Consider the following 26,655-nt stretch of genomic DNA (forward strand, 5'->3'; position numbering starts at 1 on the left):
TTGCAGCTGAACAGAGTTATCCTGAAGACCTTCTACAATAGGAGAAAATCTATCGACATTCCTTTCCTCTGCTGCTGCTGTTACAGCTTCCAAAATTTTTTCAAGGCTGTGAAAAGGAGAAGCATTTTGTTGAGGAGAGATATTCAAACTTGCTGTTCATTTGTTATCCAAAAAGCCATATTGCCAAATTATTCACCTGCCTCCATTTCCTGCATACAAATTTAGGAGGTTTAAGCAGTACTTGTTTCCTTCAGAGATTTCCATAGCCGAAGAATGACTGACTTACTGGATTACAAGGGTTAAGTTACCCTAACAGTAACGCAAAAGAATGGCTGCATAACTAGTTCGAATACATCCACATGTCAAAAAAGGAAACTTATTGATATGACCACAATAAAAAAAAAATCACAAAGATATACTGAAAATTGATAATATAGCATAGAGATTACTTTCAAACATAAATTGAACATTTTATCATTTCATTCAGGTATAAATATAATTTTGGCTATTGTAAAATTACCTTACTATTTCTTGCTTAAATACAGTACTTACATGTTTTCCTCTCCAACAATGCACATTGCAGAAAGGAGTTTAACTATATCCGTCATCATGTTAGTTTGCTTAGGATCAATTGCTTTGGTCAGCAACAAAAGGCTCCTCTCTTCTCCCAAAATTCTTTCCAATCCATACTGAATAACAGAATAACAGTTGTAAGAAAAGTAGGAGTGAATCCAAATGACTATTGAATATCTAGTAAAGACAGCGACGGTTCCCTCAAGTAAACATTTCAAATGACATTTAGGTCTGTCAAATACTTAATTAAAAAAATTAATGAGAGACAAGCCCCAAATGAGTCACTTATTCTGTAATAAGGGCATATATCAGCATCAAAAGTTTAAACTATTGTCAGAGGATATTTCTGCAGAGCGAGAGGGGCAACAGAAAGAACATCAAACCACAGCTGACCAGCACACTGACCATGTATATACCTTATCTGATTCAACTGTGGCAATTTACATTTCCAGATTAAATAAAATCTCATACCTTATTATTCATGAAGGCTCTCAAACACTGTATAACCTTATGCTGACTCCTCTTCACAATTCTGTCCTGACTGAAAAAAACCAAAAAAATTTAGTGTAATTAAGTGCTGTTTAGATATTAAGAAAAGCTGGCAATTTTATATTAAACCATCCTTACTTTTTTGTCTCAACCAATCTTTCCAAAACATCCAACAACAGTCCCAGACCTTCTCGGCCAAAGTTTTCAACCCAGCTGGGAAGGAAAAAAAGACATTTTAAAAAACCTGACATTTCAAAGACTAATTACAGTGAATGAAAATTGTCCCCACAAATAAAAGCAAGTATAACTGGATCATTTTAAAACCCAAATATCTTCAAGTGAACACAACAAAAATTTATAATTTCAGCTACTACCGAAGTTATCTTTTGGTAACGTTAAACCCTTGGCAAGTTGTTCCTACATGAAACAGCTGCTTCACAGTCCTGTTTACTACTGCTCAAACCCCCTTGATATCAAAATATAAGTAACAGCACACTAACAGCAGTAAATAAAATTATAGGAATAGGAAACCAGATCAGATGCTTTTATATTTTCCCCCCTAAAAGTAAATACATTATGAAAATAGAGTTTCTCTAGGTGTTCTGTTCTGCAAACAGATTAGGCAAATAACTGTCAATTATTTTTGGTATATCTGGCCATATCTGCCCTACGGACGATCCTATGAGACATTTCTTAGCACATTTTGTATTAACAGAATTGTGCACAGCCACTTTGTTGTATACCCAAAAGCTCAGGCTACTGAGAATGATCAAGTGCCTAAAACAGTGTTGCATTACTACTGCTCTTTCCTCTGCCTCCACACACGAACACTATCCAGAGAAAACATTCAGCTGTTTGTCAGTCAGACAAAACACTAAGCTACCAGTGGCCCTATTTCCAATGTATTAAAAATGTCCTCAAGAAAATTAAATCTGCTGCAACTATTATACAAAAGGAGAAGGAAAAGTTGCAGATAACTAGCTATTTGCAATTCTGTGTACAGCTAGATCACTTGAACCACTTTTGATGAACTTTGCTAGCAAGCGTGAGGTCAAAACAACCCAATTATTTACCTTAAGATTAATAACCAAGATCTTCCTTTCGAGGCTTTCTTTTTATACTGCTAGAAAATAAATACTACTTTTTGCAGTAAGCCATAAATTTCAATACATTTTTCTAAGTACCAAGGCTCAAACTACTCAATATGACTTTATTCAGATTTCCTCTGTGAATGAAAAACACATTTTACAAAAATGACTAATTGAAAACAATGTTGTAGAACCACTTTTTGTATTAGAAACTGAAATGTCAACAAGATTTAAAAGTGAAGTTGATTAAAGTACAGTAATTGGAAAATCAGGGAAAGAAAAACCTAAATTATATATTGTCAAAAATATCACAGCCTATAAATGTGAAGACTGTCAGGCTAAATCCAATCTAAATTTAATTCCCGTCTTGTTAAAAACAGACTATTTTTTTCTTTGTTATTATGCATGCACAGAATAAAATCCCAAAGTTTCACCAGTTATTCCTCATTGTCCATATCACATGAAGCTAAAGTCTAAAATAATCATGGATTTATAGCAGCTGGACCAGAATTCAGTACTTATGTGTCAAAGCAAGTCCTTACAGAGATCTGGCTGCTGACAGGAAAATCAAGGTCATCAATATCTGCATTCAATGAACATCAACTGTTGCTACACTTCAGAAACATGGTTTAAGAGTGTTTAGACCACAAATTTGTATTATGAAAAAGTGTATCACTGTTCCATTTTTGTTACTTTTGTATCTAAGCCCTACTTAATAACCTATTTTTTTACTAAGGCTATTTTCAAATGCTCTATTTGAGCCTAGTGAGGTCTATTTTAAAAGTCTTTTTCAGCATCACTCAATATAAATATACTAGAAGGCTGTTTCAAAACACCTATATTCTGCTGGTTGTGATCTTTCTTTTGATTTGCTGACTAAAATGCCTTCATGGACTAGTAGCTGAGATTTCATTTATTAAACTGCTGCCTACTTAAATACCTCTTCTCTGGTGTTTTTGCAAGCCACAGTCACTAGACTTCCAATTCAAACCTCTCAAATTCAGACCTATTCTTAGCCTATGCATCCCTTAACTTAATAATTAAAGCCTTCTTTCAAAAAAGCACAGATAAACAAATGTTGTGCTTTCTTCTGTACAGATATACACTACAGATACAGAAAAAATTATCAGAAGGCAGCAAGTAAGAAACTTGAAAGTACAGTAGAGGAGCAGCACACAATTAAAAACATAAATGTTTTCTGGTGAACAAACTTACACCAAGGTGCCTAACTCCCATTATAGATCACCCTGACAAAAACACTTAAAAGATCAAAGAGAGACTATTTAAAAAATAAAAATTAAAAAACAAATTTGACTACTTAGCACTAGAAAATAAAGGGAACTGCTCTGCACTACATTTGATTTACCTCCTCTTACCCTTACCTTGTATAGATCAGTGGGCCCTATTAAAAATAAGAAACCTACAGACAATACACAGTCAATGAAAAAAAAGAAAAAAGTTACAATCATTTACTAATGCCTGCACATTCATTAACTGGAAAACCTTGAAACATACATCTACAGATCCATTAATTTTAATCCATTAAGAAATTAGAATGCGATTAATCTCTGCAATATGTGTTAATGATGTTACCTGACAGGATTACTAGTCAAGGACACACGGAGGGATTCTAAGCAAGTGACTAGTCTTTCATCTGTTGACCCAGATTTTAATTCCTGAATAAATTCTTGGGGTGAAATCTTCCTACTGTTCTTGAGACTTCCCTGAAACACAGAAAATACATTATTTGTATATTTAGTGCATATAAAACTTGAATAGATTCTTCATGGCTAACCTTCATTTCTGTTCCTTGAAAAAACAAGGCAAAAAAATATATAATGTAGACCTAAACCTCTAACTGTTATCTATCTACTATATGCCAAATGCTGACTAAATTTTGGTCATTTTATGAACAAATTTATAATCAGTAGACAAAAGCGGCAGGCATCAAATGTACAAATTTATCATGCATGTGTGAGAAAATACAATTTTTGTAATGAATGGGTTCTGTTTATGCATTGCAGACATCTTAATTTTCAAAACTCAACAGAAGAAAAAAAACTCTGAGGTGCTCTGAAGAGATCACAAGGGACATGTCTGGAGGGGTGACTGCAGTCATGTGAGAATACAGAGTGATGAACCAGCACACCAGAAGAGTATGTGGGGAAGTTACTGCAGTAACTTCTGCTCTTGCAGATAGTGTTGGAAGACGCTTTTCCCTTAAAAATCCTTCATATGAGGACTATAGGAGACTGGCTAGCTTTGGCTCTAAGGGCTAAAGCAAAAGAAGTTTAAAAATTAAAAAAAATTAAAAAGAGTCCTTAAGAGCCAATAAAATTCTAAAGATAAAGCTCAGCTGCTCATTTGTTGTATGTGCCATCTCTAAGACTGAAGTGTGACACAAATATGACTACTGATGTGATAACTTAAGGACATTTTCTCAGACCTCCAGGTTTGGATTTTGCCTTGCTTTTTGGGCATGGCTATCTTTGGCAGGTGGGGAGGCAAATGAGGAAGTGAAGAAGACAGAGATAGAAAGGAAAATGCAATAGCAAGTTAATGCAGCACAGCAAAAGTAGTTTTGTGTAAACAAAATATATTCTGTTTCAAACAATATAGATTGAAAGACATTGGCTTTGTGTCATTGCTGCTTGTGTGGTGTTAAATTCAAGGTAACAATGACTTTTCTGGAGGTTATATAGTATCCATTGTTTTAAACGAAGCAATAGTTACACTGAACTAATGAAACTCTACAATTTACAATTAAACAGGCAAATCTAAGAGGCATTGACCCTATTCGTAAGAGCATCTTACTCTCCTGTTTAAATAGTAGCAAAGACAATATTTGTAGACATTGAAAAATAAAAAGTCTACTCAATCGCAATTTGATATGAAGGATAGATATATTTTCTACAGAGCAAATCTAAATTCAAAAAAGAGGCATACAATGGGGTATACAACCTACATTTTAAAGTCTCCTTTCTGGAGAGCAGAAACACAACTGTTCTGTCATGTTGCACTCAAGAGGCTTACTAAATAATTCTTGATTAACGAGTGGCGTAAGTCAGGAATTTAAGAGAATTAGACTTGTAGTGCAATAATAGCTTGACATTACTCACTGCAAATGGTGAGGCAGTCTCATTATGTTATTACAGATAGCCTCATACAGATGATGTTTGCTCACTTTGGTAGATCCTCAGGAAGTATTGACAAATAAACTTTTCTCGTCATGAAGTAGAAGATGACTGAATAGTTTCTAGGAGATAAATGAAGTCAAAAGCTGGGAAGTGTGGTTGACAGACCAGGCTGCTGAGCTGCCATTCAAAGAGACATCAACAGGAGAAATGGGCACAGGAATCGCAGGGAGTTCCACAACAGTAAATGGCAAACCTTGAACCTGAGGAGGCATAATCCATGCATCAACACGTGTTGAGGCCAACCAGCTAGAAACTAGGTTTGTAGGAAAAAAAACAGGGGATCTGATGGATGACAAATTGACCAGAGGTAAGTGTATCACCAGCTGGTCAAGGGAGATGATCCTTCCCCTCAGCTCAGCAATAGTGAGACATATGGAGTATTGTGTCCAGTTCCAGGCTCCCCAGCTTAAGAAAGACATGGACATATCGAAATGAGTCCAGAAAGGGCTGTGGACACTATTACAGGAGAATCTGTAGCACATGGAGAGGGTGACAGAACTGGGATTGTTTTGCTCCAAGAAGAGAAGGCTTAAACATAAGGTTAAACATAAGACACAAATACAAACTTCGCTCCCCCACCTTGGTTTTTAAGCACAAGGCTGGTCACACACTGGGTCAGGTTGCCCAGGCAGACTTTATAGTCTCCTCTATCAGAGATATTAAAAAAGGAATAGATAAGAGGTTGGAGAAGACTTTCTCCAGAGGTCTCTTCCACTCCCAATCATTCTATTCTATGACTCTGTGACAAAGGAACATTGGGGCTATAATACCACTCTGCTCCAAACATATTTCCTCAGACTTGATAGGCAGATGCTCTGAACACCAAAGAACAGACTACTGGCCAGGAGTCATCCTGAAAATACAGTGTTGCATGTTATATTTTGGAATACCACAAGTGGTACAGGAAACGTCATTCCAAACATGACTCTGAATTGATGGAGATCCCTATTTTGCTTAAATATGAGAGTCACTTCCAATAACTATGCTCTAAAACAAAACTAGATAAGATGCCCAGCTCATCTCTCATCCCTTGATGAGGGTTAAAGAGTCTTAAGGAGAGATCTAGGGAGCTCAGAGAAAAAAATCCATAACAATAAATGCTCCCACAGACAAAAAAAAACCCACAGTGTTTTCAGTTTCCTTTAATGGATCTTCCCAGCTGGTCTCTGCATAGATAATGGACTGACTAGAGACAAGATGACCAAACAAACTCCTAGCAGCCTTCATGACAAAGTATTTAACAAAATGTTACAGGAGCTCTCTACTTGGAAATTTCGAAGAGTCCCAGAAATTCTGCTGGCAGCTCCTGCTGTGCATAGACTACTTGATAAGCATTACTTGTATGCCTAAGCATATGGATGAATATCCTGGGTGGAGAATCTGTCATTTCCAGTGACTTCTCCCAGCAGTTCCTGCTGTAAAATTGACCAAGCTGATATAACCAGAATACTTATAAGTAGTCAGTAAAATTGCTTTCTTTGGATGTACAGTTATATAGGACAGTCATACAGACAGGACATATAGTTAAGATGGTTAGAAGATATTTTGGAAATAATTTAATATAATCAATAGCAATGCATGCAGTGGAAAGGTCACATGGGACAAGAGCCCAGCCAGACTATAAGAATTCCCTAGAATGACATTTCAGAGAGCCTCATCTGACCCATCTGAAGACAGTGTCACAAGCACTGGAGACTCACATCAACATCCAGACATTAAGAACTCTCAGACTCAGTTCTCTACCTGAACATTACCCTATGCAAAAGAACCAATAAACTGTGAATGTCTGTACAACATACCCAAAGGACCAAGTGCCACTTGTTCATAGTTATGCCAAGGTTCTGCAACATAGTAAGAATATAACACATCTGCTAGTGCTTAAATAAAATGAGAGCTGCATTTGGTACCAATTGTGAAACTGATTATATTAGCTATATTTCAGCTGCTTAAGTTCAAAATGCTCGAGTTAAAAACAGGAAATATCTTGAAGCCTCAATGCCTCTAGAAACTTAATTGCTCAACTGAAGAACAACTGGTCTGTGAGCAGATGCAGCATGAAGTCAGCATTAATTAATCTAGTTAAAGCATTACAAGGGACTAATGTGAACAACAAAAACAAAATCTTGAAAAGAAAACTGACTTTAAAAACCCAGTTTTTGTGGTTTTTGAACATATAAAACAGCAAAACTTATGGTAGAGCAACATGATACCAATGCTGCTTCTATTTCCACTTGAGTATTAACTCCATAACATGGAGATTTATATTGAAAATTCTTCTTTTCTGCAAGTTTTACTACATAAAGAGGTATGTTTTAAGAACACTGGAAAGGAACTGTGCATGTCCAAGAAACATAAACTGTGATACTGAGGTCAATGACGAAGTTGAGATTATAGTAGCGTCCACTTTGATCACCAGCAGCTGCTTTATTTTCAGTGATTCACTAGAGATGCAGTCCCTGTTCTTCATTTGAGTAATTTTTAAAATGATGACTCCTTTAAATGAAATCTGCTCAGTATTCTGCATAACAGTTACGAATGAGGATATTTGTCCCAACACAATATAGCTTAGTACCCATCTCCTTAAAGTTTGAGAAGTATGAACTATCAAGAGAAGTTACTGCAGTATCACTCATAGAAAAAGAGGACAGTTCAATGCATTTGAGAGCATCTCAGGAACAAAGTTTTCCAGGGTGAGGGAAGGAGTTTCCCATCCCAGCAGCTCCAGCAATAGTCTGAATTCATTTGCAGCACTACTGTATCAAACAGCTGAATCTGTGCCTCACAGAATCAGCTCCCTCCAGTTATACAATGAGTGAATGTCACTTCCAGTAAGGACACTATCACAGAAACAGAGTTCAGGAAAGACAAGCTTCCCTGCATGGATTGGTCTTTGGTAATCTCCCACAGCAGAAAAGGGAATATGTGGGCTAGCAGCCTACTTTGTTATATAGGTTTCAGTTCTTTGCAAGTATTAAGGGTCAGGAAGCAAAAACATGAAAACCTTTCTCTTGAGAAATAGTGCCTTAACATCACCATCATCAGGATGCTAAGATTCCAGCAATAGATGTGGATGCAGGAACTCTGCACAGCCAGTCATGGTCTATTATCACATAATGTTTTAGATCAAACATATGAGGTCTTAGAATACCTGTGAATGCTAGGGGTGTCAACAATATATACACCCTGACATGCTCTTTTTGGTAAATAAACTTTTAGAATGTTGTGAGATTTACTAGCCTGAAGTTTCCTCATTTCCCATGAAATAGCTTATAAAAAGGATATCTTCTGGAATTAAGGACCTGTTCTGCCATAGAAGGTCTAGCAGCTTTGATAAACTCACTGTAAATAAAACAATCTTCAGGCAGTTCAGCCCTGCACTAGACACCTACCTTGCTAAAAGGGCTAGAGCATTACACTAATAAGGTACATCATTTAAAGTACATCATAAGACAAATAGCTCCTTTAAATTATTATATTTAATGATTTCTCAGCATTTAGCTATAATTACACACCGGCAATTGTTACTGATATTTCTAGACACATACAGCAGTGAGAATTGAAGAATCAAAGTATGAATTCTAAAACAATCAAAAGATCTGAGGAGAGCATTAGCACTACAACATTTAGCACTGGTCAGTGCCCACTTTGCAAAAACTAAACAGTTTCTCTCATACCAACTTAATCCTTCAACTGGCCCTTACTTACAACAACTTGCACTGCTCTAAAAAAACCCAGTAATTATCCCTATAAGTAAAAACTGGACACTGATTGCTTCTGTGTAGAACACTTCTGTTATCAGCTATTACATAGCATCACAATATGAATCCTGTACTGAAGTTAGGTATGAAAAAGGCTCAGCAGTTAAGGAATTTTTAAACAAAGCCAGAAAAGAAAACAAGGTTGACACTAAACTTTTAGTAAGAAGTTTTCTGCAGAATCTTTCCATCTCCACTAACAGCCAAAGCTTTACCAAAAAGAAATGCAGTTTTGTGTATAGAAGACACACTTCAAGTTCAAGAGACTATTTCTCATCATACCTTGTAAAATAATGATAGACACAAACATTTTTAAAGGGTACTATGAGAAACAGAAGTTAATCAAAAGAATGTAACATGCATTCATCACTTCTTCTCTCCAACAGAAAATAATCTAATCATTAAGTCAGTTTTGGTGTACTTCAGAGACATTTACTTACCGACTTTGAAGCAGTGCTAATATATTGCATCACCATTTCTTTTTTGGTGTTAAAATCCTTTTCTCTCAACGGCATCTTCTTGTCTTCATTTAAATTCATATCTTCCTAAAATGGGAGAGGAAAAAAACCCAAACACAGTCTTAAGTGTCATACAGCAAGAGAGTGGTTTAACTATAAGAGACTGATTTAAATAAAGACACCAAAATACGAACTTAGGCAACCGAAAACTGTTATGCAAACAACTTTTCATAAGTTAGGATGTTACTCAAAACCATAAAAATCCTTATCTGCCTTCCCTCACAATTCAGACTGAAAAAGTCCTCCTGTCAACTATGCCAGGATTAACAAGTGCATCACAACCATTATTAGCACACTGTCTTCTTAGAAATTACTTACAGTTTCACACAAAAATGCACTAAACTACAGAGAAACATTATTTAACACTTCCCAAAACATTTATCAATGTACTCAAACCAGTATCTTAGAATTTTTTTATTTCAATTTAATTTTTTCCAGAACACTCTTCCTCAGTTTCCAAATACTTAATCCTGGGCAGTAGAATCTCGTTTGCACTGAGAGCAGTTCACAAAATAATATTTACCTTTGCAGTAGGTAAGGCCCAAATTCTTAAAGATTTATCATTAAATCAATGCCTTCAACTCTTATCAAAACCCCATCACAATTCATTCACTTCAACATAAACACAGAGGACAAAAAGAGCAGAGACAAAACTGCACTCAAAGCCACTCAGATATTCACTGACACTTCTGACACAGGGACTTCTACTACTCCAGCCTAGAAATGCTCTGATCATTGTACTCAGCTCCACTTCTGTGCTATTCCTATCAGGCTGGAGATTTTAAAAAAAAAATAAAAAAAGTTTTAAGGAACAGTTAACAATTTTGGCATACACATATACAAGCACATTCAGCATTACCATGTGCATGACCCAAGCTTAGCAAGAATTACTGTAGTTATTTTCAGCTGAGACTCATATGGTGAATCCTCACCAGCTCTGGCAGGAGTAATGCTACAAAATCAATGGGTAACCATCCTGATATCAAAGTTATTTCACCTAGTCAGAATTCAAAAACAAACAGCATAGATAAACCTTAGAATTTTAACGAGAAAAAAAAACAAAATTTGACAGTACACTGAAACTTAAATTTCCTTGTCTTTCAATAGTTTTCATGTTAAATAGAATAGAAACAAGCATAGTTCCTAGTTCCTAAACATTTATAGTTTTGTCTAAGTCCAAGCTGTGAGAAGTCATTGCAGGAAATGCCTGACTCATGTCCTGATTTCAGCTGGGACAGAGTTAATTTTGTTGAGCTCAACTTGAACAAACACAAAAGCTATTCACATTAGCCTGTAGCTATTGCAAAGTTCATTCTTCTGTTTAAAACAGTTTCTTTCAGACTTGCTCTTTTATGTTTTCTGAAAAGTAACTTCTGAACTTAAAGAAAAAAATCTAACTTTTAATCACAAAAAAAGTAATAAGAAACCTATCAGCACACACTGCAGTCCATAGTCCTAAAATATAACAGCAGGTTAATTTATAGGAAATTGTCTGTCTGTGTGTGTAGTAAAAAGCAATTTCTTTCTTGTTTTTAACAAATGAAACATCATTAAAGCAATTCATTTATACAGACTTGAAGTAGTCAGTGATACAAGAGGCACATCAGATGTGGCTTAGTTTATAAAATATTTCAACTTTTATTTCTTAAACAGTTGAAATATATTCTACAGGTGAGCAATCTCTCTTTGGAAAATAGGAATACATCATTTCACATTAATATGTTTCTAACAGCACTAACAGAAATGAAGGGAGCTAAACGTGTTAATTATTAGCTTCGTCTGGTTTTATGTGCTCTTTCATAATTTTTGCCATCAAAACCACACAGGATGCCACTGCCTGCCTACAACATTCAAGTTTTTCACAAACCCACCCCCCACACCAAATCACTTAATTTGATCAGAATGGCAAACTAGAGGCTACAATAAATAATTAGCTCTGTAATCTACTGTGACTGAACTAGCTTTATTCCAGTCCATTCAAATGTGGATAATCTGAAAAATCCTTTCAGTAGTACATGTTATAGATAAAATAATACTGATAAAGTAGCTTATCAAATACAGTTTAAGTGCTTTGTTATGCAATTCAAATTATTAGATGCCATCACTACTTTAACATATTTTCGCAAAGTAGTTTTAAAATCAGAATTACTTCAGGATCCATGGATATAAGCATTTCTATTAACCCAGACATGCAGTAGTAGTTTTCTGAGGATATATTGAAAGTTTCCATTTTTTTATGGCAGAGTATTAACATCATAGACTATCCTATATGAGAATGTCTGTGGGACGGCAGAGAAATACAAGCTACACACAGGGGGTGTGGGCAGGGAGCACACCTTAGAATTTTATTAAAAATTCTCCCATTTCCTGACATTTGAGCAACTACCATTCACAGTGAAATTTCTAGCAGAAGCAAGACACCAAGGTATACCAAGAAAAATGGACCACGTGAGAACAACAAGGACAAATACAAAAGTTGCTAACACAGTAAATTATTCCTCTCCTCCACTAGCTTGCTATGAAAATCCTGAATGTTAACTCTCAGTTATAGCTCTCAGGAGTTCCACAAAAGCATCTTCAAAACTAAACTATCATTACTGAGTACTAGGAATTAGAAATTCCACAAATGTACTTCTCTCATAGCACATTTAATTTCCTCCACATCCCAGCCCCTCACGGTCCCTTTGTGTTTCAAGAGTTACTTGTTACTTGCTGTGAGGCAGAGAAAGAAATAGTAATCTAGGCATTGCTCTCCTTGTTAATGTTCTCTTGTGCTCTCCAGATTGCAATCACTCTCTTTTCTCATGGCCATTCCGTGTTTAGTTTCAAATTGCGTAAAATGTCATCATCATGACAAAAAAATGCAACCTGTCGAGGTGGTACCGATGCCACATGACCTTTGTGACTGCTCTTTTGTAGCACAGTAACAATGACAGCCAAGGAAAGAAGTAAATTTGAGACTGCATTTGCTGACAAATGCTGCTTTGGAAGCAAGAACCTTAAGCCTTTTTTTGTGCAAGAGTGACATGGAATATAAATTCAGAACAAAACCCTGCTGTGACATTGAAAGGCATAAAATCCCTTCGAAAAAGTTGCAGGTTGCCTTGAAAGCAAGCAGGATTCCCCATTTCTTGTTCCTCCTCAAAATACATTGCATAATCTCACGTCTAATAATCAGAAACCTTTAATTTCCATTTTAAATATACTTGGAGCATACCCTCGTAAAAATAATTCCAATACTTTACTCCCTGAGAAACACTTTAAAACCCACGTAATTACAACTCACAACAACAGTAATAATTCAGGTGAGGATTAGAACACGTGCACAAAAGAAGGTTCCACCTACCACCTAGCCATGTTGTCATTCTTTAAGTAAAAGAAACCAGTCTAAGACTCTTACCATCATTTTTTCAAACAGTGCTATGATCTCTCTTTCCGACAGGGGCTTTGGAGCAAACTCCTCAGGATCCATAGGTGTGGATGACCAATCTGTTGAATGTGACTGCTTCATATGCGACAGAGGAGGTCTTTCTTTTTTACTCCTTGGAATCCTTATACTGGCAAATCTATCTAACTGAAAACACAAAAGGTATAAATAATCACATACTGCTTCCATTCTATGCAACCCTAATTAAGATGGGTGTTTTTGGAAGCTACACATCCTTATTTTCCTGGGGTAGCTTGCCTGTTATTTAACTGTCTTATTTTAAAGGATTTTCCTAAAGATACATATAATGGTCAGTTGCCTCAGCACTTGAGTTAACAGACCAGAATCCCATTACATTATAGAGAAATCATGCAGAACACGAGAATTTTACAGAAAGTTTGGAGGAATAGATATCCACAAAACCAATTTATGAAGAGTTCTTTCCAACCATTACATGTAGAATATGAAAAAGCAGGCTTTCTTACCAAAAGCATAGTTTTAAAGTGGTTTTTGTTGTTCTGAAACAGCTGTACTCCTGACATGGCAACAGAATATATAGATATGCAAAGAAACTACTTTTTATTAAAAGACAAGTTAGCATAACTAAGACACTGTTCAGTTTATTTTTTATTAGCATTATGTTATACAAAATTTAGGGCCTTTCTTTGCTCCAATTACTTAGAAATTCATTTAGGAGAAGCATAAAAGCCATCAACTCCTTTATTAAAGTTAAGTAGGGTACACTTATGATTTCATGAATAATCCTTATGACTAATCACCAGCACAAGTCTCTCGCTCTTGTTTTACCCTTTCAAGAGCCAAAAAACTTCTTTGGAAAAGTGGTTTGGGTTGGAGGGTTTTCTTAACTGGTTAGATATTTATCAACTTTGCAATAAAGACTAAGTCAAACTTTACGTGTTTTAAATGTTAGAGCTTGTGTTTTTAATGTACATGGGCAAGGAACAACAGAATGCAAAAGCAGCTGACATACGTAATGAGATGCACTAAATCTTAATCACCCTCGTAGCAGCCTTTTGAACAGATGTGAACAGCAATATTGCACTCGTCAACACCGAAGAAAGTTACGGTAACATTTGATGCATAAGAGACTTTGGACAAGATTTCAACGTACCAATAGACTTAGATCTCCAAATGCAATGCAAAAATATTCTGAGGCTTCAATGTACCTTTAAGATAAGTATCTTGAGATATCACTTAACAAGTACCTCAAAGTTACCAAACTAAATGACAAGTAAAATTATTACAGCATCTGTGGAATTAAGATCAGAGAGAGCAAAGAAAATCATTATCAAAAAATTGGGTACAAGTGTTCCACTCTAGTCAGAGCAAGAATGGACTATTAGACATTCATGAAGAGAGGATTAGAGGAAAAACAAATAGACTTTAATTCTTCCTGTTCAAAATTGAAAAGGAACAGTTTTTGGAACATAGAAATAGATTGTAAGCCACTCACATACAGATGGCTGTAGAGCATGCAAAAGCAGAAAATTAATATAGCATAAACATCAAAGTGCTCAGCATGGATGATGGGTCCTTCAGCATCACATCAAACCAGCAGGCAATGAGGAGAGCGCACTCTACAGGAACAACGACATGGGCAAGACCCAGGAACAGAAAATGCAACAGAAGCAAAGGGGAGGATAACATCATTGGAAGTGAAGTATAGAGTCATCAGTGGCAAAAACCACCTTACATCTTGATTAGAAAGCAACTTCCCTTCCTGTCTTTAAAATCAGAAGTCTATGGTAAGCATGGCGGGGATGAAACCAGATTGCAAACTGTAATGACTAGACCGAAACTTTAAAAAAATCATATTAGATGAGATTTTCTTGTCAAACAATGGCTTTCAGAGAGCACTGATGAAAGGCAGCATGCCTGCTCCAAAGAATGAGTTAGCTAGTAGCTTCTCCATGTCCCACATGTTCACTATCGAGAGCATAACCTCAGAAATAAACCCAATGTATTTGAAGATGGCTCATAAGCAGGCTTGAAGCAGGTGTAGAGGGATGACACTTGGGCTGAAATAACAGATTTCAGCCCACGGTTCAGTGAAAAGGGAACAAATTAGGTTTAAGAGAGCTGTGCCCTACATTCCTTATCTGATCTCTCCTGAAAAATCTCCATCCCTTCCTTAGAGTCCATGCTCCCCAAGCGTCTCCTCTTCCTTTTCCTGCTCCACACAGCAGCACCAACAGTAGTCCTGGCCAGGTGGAACCACCCTAGTCTCTGCCATGAAATACCCCACAAAGTCCCAAAGCTCTACTAGAAAAAGGCTGCACTAAGTCAGGGATGAGAGCCCATTCACCCTTGAAAAGGGATGTTTCACTTGTTCGCATTTTTAGTTTATGTTTTGTTTTTAAGCTCTTCTTGAATGTCAAACTGTACAGTAGATGTTTTGCATCATTACACATTAGGCCATAACATTCAAATTCCCTATATTTACCAAGTCCTATACCATTTGTTCTGGAGGAGGGAACCACAATCTTGGAATATATTTGATCAGGCAGAACGTGTAAGACAAATTGATATACTCAGGTTATAAGAACATTTACATGTGTCAAACTAATTACTTTAAATAATTTAAAACAATGCAGTGTAAAAAGAAGAGTCCCATACATTAATAAAAAGAAATTCACAACAAGACTTGTACAACAGTACAGTGTGGATATTCCACATACACTTCTCTTTTGAATTATACATTGATAGTGCTTCAGAAAAGTTAATACCTCTCAATATTCCATACAGGCGAATAATTTCATGGTCCATGGAAAGCACTATACAGAAAGAACAGAAATTTCATTGCTTGGGTGTAATGAAATTTACCACTGATGCTGCTGGCAATCCAAGTGCATAGAGGAGGAAACGGCCAAAAAAAAGTTCAGTAATCTTCCATGTTACACCAAAACATTTTAAATCAGGCTAACCAACGGCTACATCTAAGCTTAGCTTTGATACAAAGTTTCCCTGCAGCTAAAGCAAGTTTGACCTTCCATCTTCAGAAAAGATGTCTACCTTTTTATTATTATTTATTTTATCAATCAATACATATAGACCCATATAGGAATAGTGCTTTAGGATAATAATTTTTTGAAAAGGCCAAACTTAAAGACTTTGTAGGGCCAACAATAAAACTACCAAAAAGTACATAGTGTTTCATATGGTCTCGATACAAAGTATCTCAACAATAAAGGCTCTTTGAAATTCTCAAAAAAACTTATACCAGTTTTGATGCCCTGATAGAACTCAAAAGATGATCAGAGTTAAGGGTTAAAAAGCAAAGAGAAGTGTCAAGAAAATAAGAGTGCAATTAAATACTTCTGGGCACTCGAAGAAAGACTTTTTTTTAAAAATACAGCACACAAAAACATCACAGGGAATCGAACCAGCATTCAAACAACAACAATTACTCCTACCATCACAGCACAGCATTACCGAAGATGAGGAAAACTGTATTTCAGATATATGATCTAAAGATAATGGTAAAACAATTAAATACTGAATACAAAAATACTGCAGTAATAGTCATTTAAAACTATTATTTTCTAATATTTTTTTTAAAAATGATCTGCCTATGGAATCACAATATAGGCTGCATAGTGGTCTTCAGTTTAACATTTATGTGACAGTAAAAGGACACAAAAAATACAGTTTAATTAATATAAGTTAATTCTGGAAAGGAAAAAACACTGGAAGATAGGAAGAATTTCCTATCAAAAGGTATGCCTAATTCTAGAAATAACACAGACACACCACTATTCTGTTAACAAAAACTACCTGCAACAGTCCTAAGTCTTTTTTGGATAGTAGGGGTTTTAGTCTAGTGGGTTTGGGGTTTTTTCAAGGTAGGAGAAAAAAGTGAAAGAAGGGAAAAAAATAAACAAAAGAACTCAGACAGTAGAGAAGCTATTAAAGATGTAATTCGCACAGCTCTCATTCCTAAGAATGCATCCCCCAGCATAAAAAGTATGAGTGTTTTATCATAAACTTAATTTAAAGCAAATTAGTTGTTTGCTACGTTTTAGCTTTTATGTCTTTATGCCTCCTACCACCATAGACTGTAACATCTATAAAGCTATACACTTTATCCTGCCAGTCTGCATTCCCCACGAGACTGAAATGACAAGGCAATTGAAACAAAAACATCAGAACCGAAACACAGTGAAAAGTAAACCAGTCAACATGTGAACATGAGTTACCATGAGACTGCTTTTCAGTAGCACTTTACATTCACCAGCCTGAAGATTTTCAGGGAGCCTTGGCAGAAACTCTTTTATTATGGCCCCTTGCACTGTCAGACTTATACTACCTCATAGCAGTGTTTCTCCCACTGCTCTGCTCCATCACAAAGCTCTGCGAAACTACAGCTTCAGAAGGACTGCAGTAAAACCCTCTAGTAGCACGAGGTGCAAAGGATGCTACGGAACCTACACAATACCAGTGCTGACAGCATCCACACAGGAAAAAGTTGTCTGACAAGCACTATTGAGACAAGGAGATATCCTAGTTAATGATGAAGTTCTCACATGACTTCAAAAGCAAAAAACTGTGCACACAGTGCCAAAAAGTTCTGAGCAGCACATTTTTTACTCCTAGCAGTACAAGATAATGTGATCACTTATTTCAAAGGAGGCCTTGTCAGAGGAATATTCAAATCCCATGGGGATTCAATTTCTTATTAATATTTTTAAACACAGCTACATTGAAGAAATTACTTGAAAGAAAGCAACTGACAGAGGTAGGACATATCAAAAGTTTTTTAATGTCCCTTATCCATATGAAGGACAAGAAGAAAGGAGATTCATGCCGTGGAATCAAGTAAAGGAAAGGGCTGTCTCTTAAGGCTATGTGCTAAAAAGCCTATCTGCACACAGACAGAAGAGCACAGAAAGAGAGTGGTGGGTGGTGGAACCCAAATAATACTTTCACCTGTCTCTTCCTAAACTCCTCACAGGAACAATTAGCCCACCAAAGACATATTTTCAGAAATTCATATGAATAGAGAGGCACAATAGCAGGTAGGAGGATCCCAAATTATTGACCCAGAGGAAGTACATGCTGTCTAGGCTTGTCCCAAAGCTACCCTAGCAAAGCCTCTGCCCTGTGGTTCAGACCTGACACCTACCCCATGAGTCCTTCTTAAGGGATAGTCACTGGGGGAGTTTGCTTCTTCAGGGGTGAGGGGAAGCCTAGCCAGCTGATGGAGATTTTTGTCTGTGTGCACATCTGTCTTTCTGAAGACATGGCCAGAAGGAAAGTTGTCTATCAGCTGCCAAAGAGCTCTGTGTGTGTGCATATGAACACAGACACACTAGCCTACCCGTGCCTCTCCATAAGTGAGGAGTTCTTTATTGGCAATGATAGTGAGCCTGCAGCCTCAGGGTCTCAATGTGACCCGGGTGCCAGTTACAGGGAAGTCTGGTAACTGGGAGGCTGCAACCAGGCAGTGAGCTTGTGAGCTCACCTACAGGAGGGATTCACATTGTGTATCTCCCACCAAAGGTTCTTCATCCTCACCAGCCAAAGAGGGTAACAGGGTGACACCCGTTGTGCTGTTTGTGTTAATCTGTGTGCCTGTCATGTATATACATACAGGTTCCATGCATGTGTTTGTGGCAGGGGCCTACTTGGGAATAGACACTCAGCCTTACTACTGGTTGGACACACAGGACATGGAGCTATGGCAGCCTTGCCTCTGTTAGATGACAGAATTCATTTTCCTCCTTACATTTTCGTGCCCTCACAGAATGAGGGATTTATTTTACCCAAGAGTGCTTACACATTCATAGCCACCTTGCCAGCAAGATCAGATATTCTTAGCGTAGGAACAATTTTTGTTACTTAAAACATTAGAATCATTCATAGAGTCATTTAGGTAGGAAAGACCCTTAAGGTCATTGAATCCAAGTGGGTTTAAAGCCCACAAACCTGCTATCAAGCATTATACCATGATCTCCCTCAGTGTCTGAAACTATTAACAGTATTCTAGTCATTCTCGAAATATAAAGAAAGCCATGATATATAGCACTAAGGAAAGAGAGAAAAATGGCAATTCTATATAAGCAACAGTCATCTCCTCAGAGTTGATTTTGGACTGACTACAACTTGGGTATCAGAATTTGAACCACTGATAGCAAAAATAATAGCTGTATGAGCCAAAATGAAGCAACCATCACAGGATGAATGGCAAAGTTTTATTTAGTTCTTATTTCATAGACTTGCTATTATTGCACTGAGAGCCTATGAAATAATGGAATTTTACGCACACACCATGGCCCTGAAAAATCAGTTACACAAAGGCCCACAGTATAAACTTTCTGGCTCATCACTCTTTCTGATCAGGTCCCTAGAAAGCACATCTATTTGTGCTCCCGTTTTGATCTTTGTGAAGACTTCTTATACCAGTCTTTAGTAAGACAACAGTGTCTATTGAACTTGAACACTTGATACTGCAGGAATCAATGGATTAGTTACTGCTAGACTAATTGCTGGCTCTACAGCTTATCAAGACATCACCACGTAACAGAGCTGCTATGTATGCAGGAATCAGAGGTATTACTTCGCTGTCACCCTGCCTCCCTTACCTCCCCCTTAATTAACACATCGAATCCACTATTGCTATAGAAATTCCTCAAAAATAAAATCCAGCACATGCATGTATAAACACATTCATTAGCACTGAAAGTGATGGCCCTGGTAAGAGCACTGAAAAATGGCTCTTGTGATGGCCTGGCTCCTTCATCCTGTCTGCCCTCTCTGACCTCCTTGACTGTCATTGCTAAAGCTTTTTTGTACTGGGTGACTTTCGTGTACATTTCTTCTGCTTGCGTACAGGGGCAACTGACACTGGCACATGTTGTTTCTCTGGTTCAGTGGCAGTGTCTGTCGCTGGGGTTGAAGTAGCTGCAATGTCTGTCACGGTGGTTGGAGTAGCTGCGGGGCCTGTTGCCGCGCTATTGTCAGACCAGAGACCTTCTTTTCCCCCTGAGGGTACTGAACAGTGTTGAACATGGCTCAATAGGCCTGGGCCAGGCCCCAGCATGCGGCAGTGATTTGTGCCTCTCTGGGTTACCAGGGTGATAGCACACCTTTTCAAATATTTTACTAGGTTTTTTTGATTCTGCACTGGTTCAGGGCAAAGGTGAAAACATGTTGGAGGTGCCCACTGCCCTGGGAACTGGCCTGTAATATCCCACACACCCTGCCACTCTGAACTATCCAGCTTTTGGGCAGAACTCTGTGTGATATTCTTAATTAACTGTCAGACCTTAAACAAGACCTGAACCATATGCAGCAACATGCTGCTTCCTAGAAAAGGACCAGGTTAGTTTCAAGGGTATTCACAGGATATTTAAAATCTTTAAAATTCTCAAATGCTACTGTAATCAGCCTGGAGGAAAGTGAAGGAAACAAGGAGGGAAGATATCTCCCTCATAGATTGTCTTTCTGAGTACACAGCTTCTGAGACCTCATTATAGACAGACAAGGCCACAGAATTGTTATGGTTTAGCCTAAACTGTGTTAACAGGGGTACTGAACAGTCTTCTTTCTTCCTCTCCACACTCCCATTCTCATGCAGAAACACACAGATTGACATATGTATATGGACCATCAAGACACTGATGATGATCACCATGCACAATTTATTAGCAGAGTTCTGATATGAAATATACAGGTACAAAAAATGCATTTCCTGACTGAAGGCTTAAAGCCAAGAGTACTTCTCATAGCTTTTGCTTTTCCTCCATGTGCCCTGCTCACTCTGCCTTATAGATACGTAGGACAAAAATTCCTGCCACCCTCAATTTTCAAGTTCACATTTTTGACTGCCTGCTCTTTATATACTTCATAAACACAATTTCACATCTGAAAAATCTGCTCAAGTACTGCAGCATAGTTCAATCTCCCAGACATTTTGCCAGCCATTTCAGCCATAGATGCCAATAGGTCAGTCATGTAAGTCTGATGTAACACCCTGATGCTGATACGTGATAAAGACTTAGTAGAACATGAACAACACAGTAAGGAAGGAGAATACAGAGTGGAACAAAGCCAGTGTCCTCATTTGAAATAATTATTATTCTTAGCAGATGGGGAACACACAGGAGAAATTGGATTGCAACCATTTATTTCAGTATCTTTGGAACTTAAAACAACCTACTCTTTTCCCTTACCAATAGAAATACTTCATAGAAGATCAAAGAAGTTACATCCATGACTCTGAGTCAAAGACCGCTTAATATCTTTTTCCTTCTTGAAGCTCCAGAAGATTAAAAAAGTATTTTCTTCCTTTGACAGTCAAATTGCTCTACAAGATTAACTTCTTACTATGTGAGAAATTCCACTGGTAGCAGTAGAGACTTCAGGAAGAGCCAGACTTGCTCTTCCTAAAGGCCAAGATACACAGAAGAATCCCTTTCATTAGATGACTTCTTATTCTTAATATGTTCAAACTCACAGAGATGACTTTACCATTCTAAAATTTACAGAGCCAGGCCTATGCACAGTCACATCTTAAATGTGCAGAAAATATGTCACTCTGAGTCTTGTTTCTCTATATACTAAAAATTATACAGCCTTTCTTATCTTTAAAGCAGTGGCAAGGAAATCAGACAGGATAATTTTATGCTATAAGGAATTTTAGTATTTATTGCATTTTTGTCTGCATAACATACCTTTTAATAAATTCTGTTAATACACAGGTGCTCTTAACTTTTATCAGCCTTACACAATATTTGGAGCCACTCTCTCTGCCAGCCCTGAGGCAGAGGTTAGTTATCCAAAGAAGTCCCAGATGACTGGAAATAAGTAAATATAAGGCCCATCTACAAGAAGCAGCAGAAGGATGATCCAAGAAATCCGGGGCCTGTCAGACTGACCTATGTATCGGGGAAGGTCATGGGGCCGATAACCCTGAGTGCCATCACACTGCATGAACAGGACAACCAGGGGATCGGGCCCAGCCAACATAAGTTTAGAAAAGGCAGGTCCTGCTTGACCAACCTAATCTCCTTCTGTGACAAGGTGACCCACTTAGTGGATAAGGGGAACACTGTGGACCTTGCCTCCCTATCCTTCAGTAAAGAATTTTACTTCATCTCCCACATAATTCTCCTGGAGAAACTGGCTGCCCAGGACTTGGACAGGTGCTCTCTTCATTGGGTGAGAAACTGTTTGGATGGCCAGGCCCAGAGTGGTAGTGAACAGTGCTACATCAAATTGGCTGCTAGCCACTAGTGCAGTTCCCCAAGGCTCAGCATTGGGCTGATCCTGTTTAATATCTTTATCAATGATTTGGATGAGGGGATCAAATGCACCCTCAGTAAATTCACAGATGACACCAAGGTGTGTGTCAGTGTGGACCTGCTGAAGGGCAGAAAGGCCCTGCAGAGGGATCTGGACAGGCTGGATTTATGGTCTGAGGACAACTGCACTATGTTCAACAAGGCAAAGTACCAGGTTCTGCATCTGGGTCACAACAAACCCATACATCATTATGGGCTAGAAAGCTGCTAAGAGGAAAAGGACCTGGTGGTGCTGGTCAATAGTGATCTGAGTATAAGCCAGCAGTGTGCCCAGGGGGCCAAGAAGGCCAACGGAAACTTGTCCTGTATCAAGAATAGTGCGGCCAGCAGAACCAGGGAAGTGATTGTCCCACTGTACTTCGCACTGGTAATGCCACACCTTGAGCAAAGTAGGGGTCAGTCTTTTCTGCTTTGTCTCAAGTGAAAGGATGAGAGAAAGCAGCTTTAAGCTGTGCCAGGGGACGTTCAGATTGGATAGTAAGAAAAAAAACCCACAATAACAAAAAAACACCTCTGAAAGAGTCATTAGGCATAGAAATAAGCTGATCAGGGAGGTGGTGGAGTCACCATCTCCGGTAGAGTTCAAGAGGCATTTGGATGTGGAATCCTGGGATACGGTTTATAGGTGATTATTGTGGTGCTACAATGACAGTTGGACTAGATCTTGAAAGACTGACGAAATGTAGAGCACTTGAGAGGCTTGCTTCACAGTGACCTTAAAAGTAGATAACGTCTCAGGTGCCTACTTGCTACTCCTCTGTGGAATAAGATTCCTCTCTTCATAATTTGCAAACAAACAAGCTAAAAGAAGCATATGTTGATTGTGTAAAAACTAAGGTGTTTCTGAACTTCATGAGGATTTGTCACTAAAAGTAGACAATTCATCAGCATCTCGTAAATAACCCAATTCAAATCAAATGCGGTCTGCATTTTAGATTATCAACATTTTGCTAACTTACCTGAATTTAAAAGCAAAGAAAAGTTCCTGGTCACCATTACACAACACTGTATTTTTAAGAAACACGCTGGGAGTAATAAAACATGAATATTTTATAAAGCATAATGCAACAGAGACCAAGTTAACATGCAAATGATTGTCCTTGAGAAGAAGGAAATATATTATTTCATTGAAAGCTACAAAATCAAGTAATCTTAAACCTTCAATTGCTTAATCTTCTCTTACTACAAATTTCACCCTTGTCGCAAAAGGAATTTGGAGAAAATGCATTTGTCCACTTTTGTCCTTGCTAGGAAACATCAAAACTGCCCTGCTCTAAGCTACATTTAAGCTGCCTAGGACAACAAAATCATAGTACAAAAGAGACACATAGTATTATTAGCTGTTTCCCAGAATCAGACACAAAGGCTAAACCAAAAGGAAACTCAGAAGGATAAAAAGTGTCCATTGGAAAGCATACCCTTGTTCCAAGATGATGTTGCAAGTGAACAGAATACCCCCTTTTAAAAGTATGCAACACTACAAAATCCAAGATTTTTTTCAATTTTGTTTTTTTTTCCTGTTAGCCTTTTACTAAACAGCTGCCATTTCCCCTTTTAAAAATATATACACATATGAACAATTTGGCACTGCTCTGCAGATGATGTTTTTTTAGTCTGTGAAGGGGCCTTTGGTATGCTTGGAGGAATTTAAGGAGCTGGGCAGAAGATTGCTTACTACAGAGCTATCAGCTACCTTACTCTGAAAAAAACACAATAAACCTGCTGACTCCTAGGGGCCACCATTACAAGCTGGCCAAGTCCAACAGCTACAGAGAGGACAAGTGCAATAAGGCAGGAAGCTTGCCTGTTACACTGGAAAAGGAAAAACAACACCTCAGAAAAACAAACAAGATCTCGTTCATCCAGGCTATAGCCCTTACATGACATTACCGGAGTTATGTTCTGATTGCAAAAAAATACTTATGCTTTGAAAGGACTGGGAACATTTCCTCAGCTCTCCAAGATAAACACAAGTTTATAGAATGAAAGCTGCATTCTCAACCTCTCAGACTCCAATATCTTAATAACCATTTCCATCCAATGAAACTCTCTGCTATAGTAATAGGCTATTTAAGTCAATCTAGGAATGACAGAAGCAACATGCTCAAGACTACTAAATTTACACACCTAATCAACAATAACCTGACAACTGGTTCCTAAGCTAGCAAACAGCCATGTTTCTCAGGGCACGTTGCACTGTCCAGTATAAATACTTCTACACTTAAGCTTTCAGTTATGCACAGAAATACTCCAGCAAGAACTCAGTATAGCACCGAAGTCTTAACAGCTGATCTTTACACACTGACAGAACATTGCCTCCTAGGTAAAATCAAAGACTTTGTAAAATGGTGTATTTTAAGAAAAAATACTCTTACCTACAAAAGAATAGTACAGGCAATTAAATAGGTAACTTCAAGAGCAAGAAAAAAATCTGCTTTGTGATCTGATACAAAACGTTATCTCTGATAAAGTCTGAGAAACACAGCATTAGCATGACACTGAGCACAACTAAGTGGGTCGAACAAGCATGAATGAGTTTCACAAGCAACTGTTAGTTTGTTAAACATTGTATTTTAAGCTAGCCGTGCAGCCCAAATAACCTTAACATTAAACATGCAATCACAGATATCTTAACTAGACAGCATGTAAGTTGGCACAATTACCTGTCAAGAACATTTAGCCGTGATTAGAGCATACCTCAAAGCCATCCATACATTTTTGCCACACACACTATGTTACAGATAATTACCAGTTTAGTGAGACTTTGGCAAGTAATTAACTTCAAAATTAAGACAGTTTCTTGTATCTATAGGGTTATTTCTACTGCATTAGCAGTAAGGTTATTTGCTTAGCATAGCCAAAGCAAAACTTAAGTTGTCTTACCATATCATCTGTCAGTGTCTTGATATTTACGTGCTGTAAATTAAACAGGAAACCAGTCATGTGAAAATTGTGTAGTAAAAAAAACACCAAACAAATCAAACAAAAAAGTAAAACTCACTTATAGTGACTTTTATTCAAAATTAGATGCAAGTTCAGCAGTGTTGAATCATGACACTTGAAATTAAGTAATAGTTTCTTGGCAAATTGTACCTTGCTGGTTTACAGTGCACAGCAAGTTACACAGGCAATAGAGTGTGGATTCAAAAATCTTTAATCTGATCCTCAGGTAGAATAATACCAGGAGAATATAAACCAAGCACAGCTTTAAAAAAATGTGGTTTATTATATTTTATAGCTAAATATATTAGAACAGACAACCTGCTCATAATTCAGCTACTAGACTTGTGTCTTCTTGCCATTTTGATGGCTATGGGGACACCAACAAGAAATCAGTCCAGAGATTTTAAAATGCACAGAAGAACATGTTGCTCCTCAGAAGTTCAAAACTATCTGTCAAGCTGTAACACTCAAACAACTAACACTGTTGAATACTCTCAAGCAATGCCCTTGCGGCAAGCAGAGCACAAAGCAATGAGCAGAAACTGACATATGCATTTAATAATAGTAACATCCAAACAATCTCTAGAACACTCCAAACAGCAGTTCCTAAACCAAAATCTGCTCTGCACTGCACAGTCACAAACACAGCAAGTGGTAGGATGGACAGCTCTTGCACAAAACCAAAGAGCAGCACAGAACATTGGGGACTGATGAGTCAGTGTTTCAAGGATCCCACATACAGTTTTTATGAAGAGGCTGAGAACAGATTTGGCAGATAAGTCTGAAGAACATGAAGTTACATACCTAATGAAATAAACTCTTACACCATTTTAGACTACCATCACTGCTTAGTGCACAAACCTTGGCAACAGCTACAGCAACTGTCAACAGCTATATCCAAATCAATGAGATTTTGGTACTCTTGCTTTGTCTTCACTAGGTCAACAATACTTAGCTATCGCTCTCTACAACTACCTGAAAGGAGCTTATAGCAAGGTGTGGGTCAGTCTCTTCTCCCAGGTAACAAGCAATAGGACAAGATGAAATGGCCTCAAGTTGCACCACAACAGGTTTAGCTTGGATATTAGAAATATTTTGTGGCAAAGGATGAAAGGTTCCCCATTTTGTATATCAGAAGATGTCCCTGACCGAGGTAATTGACTAATTAGTGAAAAAGAATATCATGCAACCAATCAAAGACACCATAATGGTATAGCAAACTCAATATACAAACACAGCAAACTCAATGTAAGACATGAGTCTCCTCCATAAGTCTTGATCTTACCGGCTGCCTATAGTACTGAAGGCTGAAAATACCAGCATCTCTTTCAGACCACGTCAT

The 26,655-nt window shown here is 37.7% G+C and overlaps 1 protein-coding gene across 1 annotated transcript; it reads right to left on the reverse strand.

Moving 5' to 3' along the window:
* Window positions 1-26,655, reverse strand: LOC103811306 (protein diaphanous homolog 3-like; the record flags this gene model as incomplete). Its single annotated transcript, XM_009084271.1, has 9 exons — window positions 26,599-26,655; window positions 25,254-25,286; window positions 13,021-13,194; window positions 9,543-9,647; window positions 3,744-3,874; window positions 1,201-1,275; window positions 1,045-1,114; window positions 553-689; window positions 1-106 (listed from the first exon to the last, which is right to left on the reverse strand). Coding segments are annotated over exons 1-9 (888 nt in total), but the record flags the coding sequence as incomplete, so codon positions are not given.

This window comes from Acanthisitta chloris, unplaced genomic scaffold (genome assembly GCF_000695815.1).
Source record: "Acanthisitta chloris isolate BGI_N310 unplaced genomic scaffold, ASM69581v1 scaffold3771, whole genome shotgun sequence".
NCBI classification, from domain to species: Eukaryota; Metazoa; Chordata; class Aves; order Passeriformes; family Acanthisittidae; genus Acanthisitta; species Acanthisitta chloris.